Here is a 10,811-nt window from a genome sequence, read left to right on the forward strand (position 1 = left end):
TGACACTATTTCCAAACTTTCAGTATTTCCGCTATCACTAGGCTCAATGGAAGGAGCTCTGGTGGCACAGTGGATGAGCACTCGGCTGCTAACCAAAAGGTCAGCAGTACAAACCCACCAGCCACTCCATGGGAGACAGATGGGGCAGTCTTCTTCCATAAAGATTTACAGCCTTGGAAACGCTATGGGGAGTTCTACCCTCTCCTATAGGGTCTCTATGAGTCAGAATCGACTCAAAGGCAATGGCCAGGATCAATGGACACCATTATGGTTCCCAGTGATTTTCATAGGATGATTCCGTAAGGGGAATTGCTGGACCAATCGGAGGCCTAATATGAATGCATCTGTTACCTAGGACCATCATTTCTCAGGCCTCTTACATGAGGCACCATAGAAGCTCCCAGTTCAGCAAAAGGCAGTGGCTCTGAATAAATCACCAGGCCCCACAGCAGGCATACACCCCAGGTGAAGCAGCAGTCGCCAGTCCAGCCCACTGGACCCTCAGCTTCTAGACTGGTACACCCTCTAGGAGCCACAAAATTACCAAAAGCAGGACGTTCTCAAAATATAGCTTCTGGGCCTGTGCTGGACAGAAGTTTCATTGCTGCTAGGTCACATTGTGGGTCCATATGAAACTCCCAAGAGGAACGTTCCTTCCAGGTGAGCCCTACTTCCACAGCACCACTTGCATGGTGCATTTTTGTGAGATGGTGTGCAGTGTCTTCATCAGTAAACCAAGGATCCTAATAGTTGTGGAGGGTAAATGACAGAAGCAATGGAAAAAAATGTTCAGTACAGCACTATACATACAATTGGGATTTAGTTAAAAAAAAAAAAAAAACCTTTCCAATACAAAGGTTAATAATAGCCAAAACAAGAGTGGTGGGATAATGATTTTTTACTTTTCCTTATAATTTCCTGTTAAAATCAAATTTTGTATGAGCAAATTGCATTATCTAAAACTGTATAAAACTTTCAAAAATATAGTTGATAAAAAGAAAATACACTTCAAGATACAAATGTGTAATAAATATAATCTATATAAAAGAACCAAAATAACATTTTGATATTCATCCAAAGTCTACAACTGAAAGGTAAGTTGGCTTATAGTCACAGACTTAGCATGTGCAGTCTCTCTGAATGTGAGGTCTCATAGGGGTCCTAAGTGAGAAGGGACACTGAAGGAGTCCCTCATATTTTACATTCATAGGATAAATCCACAGTGTGATATTTCACATATTTTCTAAGAATTCCAAGATGTTTCTATGTTCTTTATGTATACATGATTTTTCAGATGTATGAGGTCTCACATATTTAACAGAGGTAGTGAAGGCTTTCCCATATGCATGAAACTTCACATCTTGGAAAGTACAGTGGGGAGAAGCAAACTTTCCCATATCACATTCCTTACACTACTATGGTTTCTCTCCCAGGTGTTTTCTTTCAGGTTTTTTTTAAAAGATGGGGCATTACCAGAAGCCTTCCAATATTACTTACATGTATTTTCTTTCTAGTTTACCTTCTCACATGACTTCAAATGGCTGAGACCTGAATACTTCCCTCATTGCTTACATACATAAGGCCTCTTTCCATTGTCAAGTCTTCTTTGGTTAGTGAAGTATGAGGACTAAGGCTTCCGGACTTCCCTTATACTCATAAGGCATCTCTACGCTGAGAGAGAACTGAAGACTTTCCTTCATTCCTTACATATATAAGGCCTGTCTCCACTGTGGTCTATGGTTAGTAAGGTATAAGGACTAAGGCTGACATTCCTTATAAGGAATCTCTACACTGTGAACTCTAATGGTTAGTAAGGGATGAGGACAAACTAAAGGCTTTCTCACATTCCTTAACATGCATAAGGCTTCTGTAAAAATGGCGTGGCATTAGAAGTTATCTTCTAACTTCAGGGGGAGGAGAAAGAATCACCATCATCATCAGTCCAAAGCTAATTCCTATAAGGTGGAGGTCAACCATATCTCCAACCTCCCAATTCTGACACCAGCCATCCCACCCACAGCACTACTTCTCTGGTGGGCTCGATAATTCATTGCAGTGACCACACAGAACTCACAGACGATACTCATGATTGATGGAATTTATTAGGGAAGTAGTAGTTGCAATTCAGGGTCAGGATCAACATGGAAGTAACAGAACACCTCAGGATACAGTTCTTTGGTCAGGATAGTTTCTTCTTGGCCTCTGCCACTGGGCCCTGGTCAGGACTTTGCTGCTGCTGGGCCCTACTCAGGTTGGGCCTCACCCACCAAAGCTTGGGCAACTGTTACAGCTCTTTAGCTACTCTGATCAATACCCAGAGGAACCCCACTCCACCAAGAAGCCTCCTGACCGAAAGCACTCAGCCCTCTTGAGACATGAGACAGCAAGACTAGCTCTGCCAACAAGGACCTGGAGGCACCCCACTTCGCCACAAAGCATCCTGCCCAAAGGCCCACAGCTCTGAGTCAGCAAGCCCACTGTGGATAACTCCATGGGCCAGGAAGCCAACTGCGCGCTCTTGAGCTGGCCTCCTGGTTCTGCCGCTGCTGCTTTGCGCCATCTCACAACACTCCTCCTACAATAAGCTCTGTCTCCTGGGTCTAGGAGGTTCTCAGGGCAGAGACCCCAGGTCCAGAGGATGCTCTCCACACCTCTCCTGACCTGTCTCCTCGATGGTAGTGAGGTCCCTCTACCCATCTATGAAATTGGCTATTTTTTAAACCTAGTGGAATGGCAAAACTGACCATCTATAAGGGTTATATTCATCTTATTTGCAGAAGAAAAAGAACGCAGGGAAAAGATGAGTAGTTTCTAATAAAGGTAGACATAAACCTACCATATGCCACAAGAATCCCACTTGTAAGGACATATCCAACAAAAATGAAATCTTATGTTCACACACACACAAACACAACAAAAAAACCCACGCTTGAAAGTTTTACAGCTGTTTTATTCATAAAAACATGAAAAAACTTAAATGTCCTTTCACTGGTAAATATGCAAACTCCCACCCTTTTTTTGTGAGTTACAAGACCATAGCTAAAATGGCCATATGATAGCAATTCAGTGCACCACAAGTTCTCTCCACTAAGATCTTATATGATCAGTGAGGTGTGAGAACTAAAGGCTTTCCCACATTCCTTACTATCAGAAGGCCTACGTCCATGGTAAGCTCTAACATGTTTACGAAAGGACGAGGAAGAAGTAAAGGCTTTCTCACATCCCTTACATTTATAAGGCTTGTCTCCACTGTGAGTTCTTACATGCTCAATGAGGTGTGAGAACCTAAAAAAGGCTTTCCCACACTCCTTACATTTATAAGGCCTCTCTCCACTGTGTGATCTCATATGGATAGTGAGGTGTGAGGAATGATTAAAGGCTTTCCCACATTCTTTACATTTATAAGGCTTGTATCCACTGTGAACTCTTATATGAGCAGTGAGGTATGAATATCGACTAAATGATTTTCCACACTCCTTACATTTATAAGGCCTCTCTCCACTGTGAACTGTTATATGTCCAGTGAGTTGTGAAAACTGACAAAAGGCCTTCCCACATTCCTTACATTCATAAGGCTTCTCTCCACTGTGAATTCTTCCATGTCTAGTGAGTTGTGAAAACTGCTTAAAGGCTTTCCCACATTCTTTACATTCATAAGGCCTCTCTTCACTGTGTGTAATTACATGGGCACTGAGGTACGAAGACCGACTAAAGGCTTTCCAACATTCTTTACATTCATATGGCTTCTCTCCACTGTGAACTGTTACATGTCTAGTGAGTTGTGAAAAGTCACTAAAGGCTTTCCCACATTCCTTACATTCATAAGGCTTCTCTCCACTGTGAACTTTTACATGTCTAGTGAGTTGTCCAAATTGCTTAAAGGCTTTTCTACATTCTTTACATTCATAAGGCCTTTCTTCACTGTGTGTTATTATATGGGCAGTGAGGTCTGAGGACCGACTAAAGGCCTTCCCACATTCCTTACATTCATAAGGCCTCTCTCCACTGTGAGATCTTATATGTACAGTAAGAGCTGAGGAAAAAGAAAAAGCTTTCCCACATTCCTTACATTCATAAGGCTTCTCTCCACTGTGAGTTCTTAAATGTCTAGTGAGGTCTGAGGGCCGACAAAAAGCTTTCCCACATTCCTTACATTCATAAGGCCTCTCTCCACTGTGAGATTTTAGATGTGCATTGAGAGATGAGGAACAACGAAAGCCTTTCCCACATTCCTTACATTCATAAGGCCTCTCTCCACTGTGAGTTCCTATATGTCTGGTGAGATTTGAGAGATAATTAAAGGCTTTCCCACACTCCTTACATTTATAAGGCCTCTCTCCAGTGTGAGATTTTATATGTACATTAAGAGACGAGGAACAACGAAAGGCTTTCCCACATAACTTACATTCATAAGGTCTCTCTTCACTGTGAGTGCTTATATGTCTGGTGAGATGTGAGAGATAATTAAAGGCTTTCCCACACTCCTTACATTCATAAGGCCTCTCTCTACTGTGAGATTTTATATGTACATTGAGAGATGGGGAACAACGAAAGCCTTTCCCACATAACTTACATTCATAAGGCCTCTCTTCACTGTGAGTTCTTATATGTCTGGTGAGATGTGAGAGATGATTAAAGGCTTTCCCACACTCCTTACATCCATAAGGCCTCTCTCCACTGTGAGTTATGTGTTTAGTGAGGGATAAGGAACAACTACAAGGTTTCCCATAATCCTTACAAAGTTTCTCTCTCACACGAGGTTTTTGGTAAGAAGGACAAGTGCAGTCTTCTCCACATTCCTTATAACGATAAACTTTGTTTCCAGTGAGAGATGTGATGTGACTCTTAAATGATGAATGATCCATAAAGGCTTTTCCACACTCAAGACGCTGAAAAGGATTTACTCCAGCAGTTCTTTTGAGCCTAGTAAGATTGCTAATCCAGCTGAAAGTTTTTCTACAGCGATTACCTTCTTCACCATTCTTACTCTCACAGATGCTCTCTACTGAATATTTTCTGTTAAAAACAGGAAGCATGTTGTTAGAATTAAAGTTGTTACCATTTCACAATTACCATGCACACTGAATGTGTGTTTTCTGCCCTAAATTGTCTCGTGTTGCATACATAGATTGAATCATCTCACAGAGGGTACTACCATTGCAGTCACAGTGTTTCTAAATTATGGAACTTTCTCATAATTAGTTATAAGTGAACTATGTTTCACATACTCAATATCTGATTCACATTTATGGAAATACTGCTTTATGAAAATTATGTGAACACACTATTTTAGAGCTACTTTTATACACACACAAACGTCATGACACCCTAAGACTCTCCTGAGGCACACTGTTCACTGTCATGTGACTAATACCTCATGTGCTTCCTTTGGTGGTTGTGTTGACGTTCAATGCCATGGAATTCACAGATTTCTCCTAACATTGAAGAGCAGGAGTCACACTTTATAGGCAGTATTTGTCCATTAGTATCCTGTAGAAAAACTGAAACAATTTTAAATGGAGTTTCACAAGATGAAACAAATCAGTAAGGAAATTTTATAAGGAAAAAAGCATGTGTGAAGAAAGATTGACTTCAAGATATGTGGCAACTGTAGGACGTGTTGTGTTGTTAGGTGCCGTCGAGTCGATTCAGACTCGTAGCAACCCTATGCACAACAGAACGAAACACTGTCCAGTCCTGTGACATCCTCATAATCATTGTTAGGCTTCAGACCATTGTTGCAGCCACTATGTCAATCCATCTGCTTGAGGATCTTTACCAAGGATGATGTCCTTCTCCAAGGACTAGTCCCTCTCGATAACTTGTCAAAAGGACTTTGGCAATGGCAATGGTCAAAAGGGTAAGTAATTTACTATGAAAAAATTGCATAACTGAGAGTGACAATGACACAAGTAGAGTGTAATCACGAAAGCAAAATAAGGTATTGCAAACAATGTGTGGGCATAAATGTAATATTAAAAGAGAAAATGGGGGAGGTCTTTTCCCAAAAATAAAGAAGGCATGAAAATATTCATGAAAACAAAAAAGTCAGCTCAGGTACATGTGTAAGTTTCACCTCTTCAAAGCAAAAGAGATTATTTCCAATTGATTTATTTAAATGTAATTCCATCCCAACAGGACTGGTCCTTCAAAGGATTCTTGCCATCGTGGTGCTCCCTGACACTACAGTTCTGTTAAGTCCTATCTCCACTCTCCTAAGATGTTTCCCTTGCTTCTCAGGGAGAAAAATTAGTGTGGTTGACCTGATGCTCAAGGGAAAAGACAGATCATGAGGGAAGATAGACAAGCACATTTCCCTGATGCTGAACCAATACTTTGTTCTCCAAGATCTCTATAGACAGATGTAAAGTTTATTTTTAGTAAAATAATCACATCAAATTTGTAATAAATGATAACAAGGTCCCAAACCACAAATCTCTGCTACAAAGTGACCCGTGAAGCCAATGCTCACAATTAAAGAGCCTCAATGCTTTTAACAACAAGACAGTCAATTTAATTCATAGAATTTTACTTTCATGGGGAAGCTACTAGAGCCTAAGCACCATGAGGGCAGTGAAAACCTTTCACATGTTTATCAATGTATTCCAATTTCTCAACCCAAATCCTAGAAGGTCAATAAAGTACTATATATTTATTCACTAAATAAGTAAATAAGAAAAAGGAAGTCATCCTTACCTGAGTCCAGGTTCCTCAAGGTATCCATCATTACATCTGTGTAGAGTTTTCTCTGAGAAAAATCCAGTAAAGCCCATTCTTCCTGGGTAAATTCTACAGCCACATCCTCAAAGACCACCAAGTCCTAAAACATCACACATACTCTGGATCAGCAAGGTACCATTTTCCCCAATGTGTGCAGAAAGATGGGTGAGACTGACAGTCCTGAGGAACTGAAAATTTATAGAGGTCCAAAAGAGTTCTATGTTCTATTCTAGACATTGGCCATCAGCATTGTCCTTTTGCTGACTACATTTACCTATCATAGATTTAACAATATTTCTAACACACTAAACTTATCTCTCTGTAGTCTATGACCTATACAGTCGTATTCTTCTCTATATTTATGGTTCAAAACAAGCAGAAAACATAGCAGAAGGAAAAAAAAATCCCCTATGAATGACATATTTCCATATTCAGATAATCATTTCTTTGTGGAAAAAATTCAATGCACTCCTTCCATAAGACCCACTGGAACACACAATAAAACACGAAGCACACAGTGAAAGGAAGGTAACCTATTCATAACTGGGAGAGACTTGAGAGACTGGCAGCTTTTCCCATTGACTGAATAAACAAAGTAAGCATCAGAAGCAGACTCAGATATGGCAGAAATTTTGGATTAACTGGGAATTTAATACTATCATTCATATCAGCCACACGCATCTGTCACAGATCATAACAAATTAACGGTAACACTGCAAAGAATGGGAATTCCAGAACACTTAATTGAGCTTATAAGGAACCTGTACATACATCAAGAGGCAGTTATTAGAACAAGGGGATACCGTGTGGTTTAAAGTCAGAAAAGGTGTGCGTCAGGGTTGCATCCTTTCATCATACTTAATGAAATCTGTATGCTGAGCAAATAATCTGAGGAAAAAGAACAGGGCATCAGGATTGAAGACTCATTAACAACCTGAGATATGCAGATGACACAACCTTGCTTACTGGAAGTGAAGAGGACTTGAAACACTGATGAAGATCAAAGACCACACCCCTTCAGTATGAATTACACCTCAATATGAAGAAAGCAAAAATCCTCACAACTGGACCAATAAACAACATCATGATAAAGATTGAGATTGTCAAGGATTTCATTTTCCTTGAATCCACAATCAACCATGGAAGCAGCAGTCAATAAACCAATTGACTCATTGCATTGGGCAAATCTGCTGCAAAAAAACCTGTTTAAAGTGTTAAAAAGCAAAAATGTCATCTTAAAGAATAACGTGCACCTGACACAAGCCATGGTGCTTTCAATCATTTTATATACATATGAAAGCTAAACACTGCATAAAGAAGACCAAAGAAGAATTGATGCGTTTGAATTATGGTGGTGGTGAAGAATATTGAATATAACATAGACTACCAAAAGAATGAACAAATCTGTCTTGGAAGAAGTACAACCAGAATGCTTCTTAAAAGCAAGGATAGCGAGACTTTGTCTCACATACTTTGGACATCTTATTAGGAGGGGCCAACCCCTGGAGAATATATGCTTTGTAAACTAGAGGATCAACAAAAAAGAGGAAGACCCTCAATGAGATGGATTGACACAGTAGCTGCAACAGCCTCAAGCATAACAACGATGGTGAGGATAGCGCACAGTTGGGCAGTGTTTCATTCTCTTGTACATAGGGTCGCTACAAGTCGGAACCAACTTGATGGCACCTAAGAACAATTCATATCAAAAGGCCTCCAGTTGAAAAAAGAAAACTACATCAAGAAGAGACGGGTGGGACTTCTGGCAACATGGCACTCTAGGCAGAAGTACCATGCTATCCCTCCACAGTAAAGATCCGAAAAACCAAGCCAGAGAAAACAGCAATCCCGAAATCCTAAACATCAAATGAAGAGATAAAGAACTCAGCCAAGCACCAAATGGAATGAGAAACTGACAGAGAACAGAGAGCGAGGAGACATACATGGAGAGGTCCCTGATCAGGTAATGCAGCATAGATCCACCATCTTGAACTCCTATCAAAGACCGGCAAATAGGGGCTATGAGACAGAGCTTCATGGAGCTTTCAGCAGGAGACAGCGCAACCGGTAACTAGTGATATACGCTTTCCCACCCCACACCCTTCACCCCCACTCAGCCTCCTCTACTTCCCGCGGCCACAGTCTCTTGGCTGGGAAGCATCTGCTGCTTGGATTCCACACCACCACACTGGCCAACTCCCTAAGTGCCATTTTTTGGCTGCTGGTGTTGCTTTTTTCCACTTCTTTTGATTTCTTCCTTACCTCTCACCACCTCCCCCTCCTTTTGCTCACATACCTGGCTCCATGCGCCATCTTTGCTTCTTTCTGACGGACTGTGGCGCTCCGTTCGAGTGTGGAACTGCTTCCCGGTCCCTGGTGCCACGCTGGTGGGATCCCAGAGCTTTTGTTTTCAGTTGTTCGTTTCCTTTTCCGTTTCTCGAGTTGGGAGCCCGTTCTGGCCTGGCAGTGCTGCCTGGCTTGGGACCTACCCCCTCAGCTTGTGCAGACGTGCAGGGGATCCCTGAGCGCACTTCTTTCTTTGTGGGTTTTTTTTCTGTTTTGGGGGGTGGTTTTCTTGTTCTTTTTTTTGTTTTCTTTTTCCTCTTTTTCCCTTTTTGTCTTTCTTCACTACTCAGTTTCTCATCTATACTTTCTTTCTTTTCCTGTCCTCTGGATACCTGGCACTGAATACCTCTACACCTAGCCAGGCTGTACTTCAACACCTGGGAACAACTACCCCAGAACTTGAAGCCACACTGGTGGGACCCCTGGGAACTTTGCTGTTCTCTTTTCTTTCTAATTTTTATTTATTCATTCTTTTCTTCTTCCCCTTTTTGTTTTTCTCCATTTCACAGTCTCTCATTTCTCCACTCCAATGGTAAGCTGCCCAGCACTCTTTTTTGTTTGTGTTTTTGGCTCCTGTTCCTCTCTCCTCTCTCCCATACCCATCTTAGCTCCACAAATCACAATCTCCCCCCTCCATCCTGCCTACCTGCACCATGCGCTTAACATCACACCACCAAGCAGCACAGGCAAAGCATAACGGAACCTGCCCTGCACTGATGACCAACCAGCCATGGTGGCTGTAGTAAGTGCTACAAACAACCCACCCCAGCAACTCCTTTTCACCTAGACCTGACCTGCTGTACCATATCTGAGTGACTGACCCTACCAATTGGAGAAGAGGGTGAAAATTATTCTGCCCACAGAAGAGCAAACAACAAAGAACACACAGCCCGCCTGCTCATAGGAAAATTTAAAAAAGGAACAAAACAAACAAATCTACGATCAATAAATGAGAAAAATAACTACTGAATGTCCCGAAGACAGCAAACAATAAAACATTTACAAAGACAGGACAGGATGGTTCAAGTAGGCATCCCAAATAAAACACCAGTTGACTTTCCAGTACAAAAAAAGGCACTAGAACTACCTGATAGATAATTCAAATCTCTAATACTCAGAATTATTCAAGAGTTGAAGCAAAAAGCAGGCAGAAAAGAGGGAAAAATAGACAAATTCATGGAAAATATAGACAAAAAATGGAAGAATTCAGGAAAATAATGCAAGAAATGCCAAAATAAATTCAAAACTAGAAAGTATACAAAAACAATTAGAAATCCAAAAGAAAAACAAGATTTCAGAAATGGACAGTGTCATACAAGGGCTGAGGAGCAGATGTGGGACGGTTGAAGACAGGATCAGCAGAACTGAAGACAAACACTTGGATGCAACTCTGAGGAAAAATCTGAAAAAAGAATGAAGAAAAATGAAGAGACCTTGAGAATTACGTCAGATACAATCAAAAGCAAAAATATGCGAGTGATCAGAGTTCCAGAACGGGGAGAAAACAGAAAACACAGAGAGGATCACTGAAGAATTGCTGACAGAGAACTTCCCCAATATCATGAAAGATGAAAAGCTGACCATCCAAGCAGCTCAACTAACCCCATATAGAATAGACCCCAAAAGAAATTCACCAAAGCATATCATAATCACACTCACTAAAACCAAAGACAAAGAATCCTGAGAGCAGCTCGAGAAAAAGTCACATACAGAGGAGAAACAATAAGACTAAGCTCAGATTATTC

The 10,811-nt window shown here is 41.1% G+C and overlaps 1 protein-coding gene across 2 annotated transcripts in view; it reads right to left on the reverse strand.

Annotated features, from left to right (window-relative positions):
• Nucleotides 1–2,599: 2,599 nt before the first annotated feature.
• The window catches only part of LOC101344722 (zinc finger protein 345-like), a 48,859-nt gene continuing 40,647 nt past the window's right edge, over nt 2,600–10,811 (reverse strand). The window contains exons 3-5 of one of the 2 annotated variants that reach the window (XM_012556109.2): nt 6,697–6,820; nt 5,375–5,501; nt 2,600–5,016 (exon numbers count right to left, since the gene is read on the reverse strand). In XM_012556109.2, the coding sequence (XP_012411563.2) occupies nt 3,096–5,016; nt 5,375–5,501; nt 6,697–6,820 (2,172 nt within the window). In that variant the 3' untranslated portion in view covers nt 2,600–3,095. Of the gene's footprint in view, nt 5,017–5,374; nt 5,502–6,696; nt 7,435–10,811 lie in introns of those variants that run through there. The other variant, XM_023733247.1, reaches the window with a different exon arrangement.

The sequence above is a fragment of the Trichechus manatus genome, unplaced genomic scaffold (genome assembly GCF_000243295.1).
Source record: "Trichechus manatus latirostris isolate Lorelei unplaced genomic scaffold, TriManLat1.0 scaffold00057, whole genome shotgun sequence".
Classification (NCBI taxonomy): Eukaryota; Metazoa; Chordata; class Mammalia; order Sirenia; family Trichechidae; genus Trichechus; species Trichechus manatus.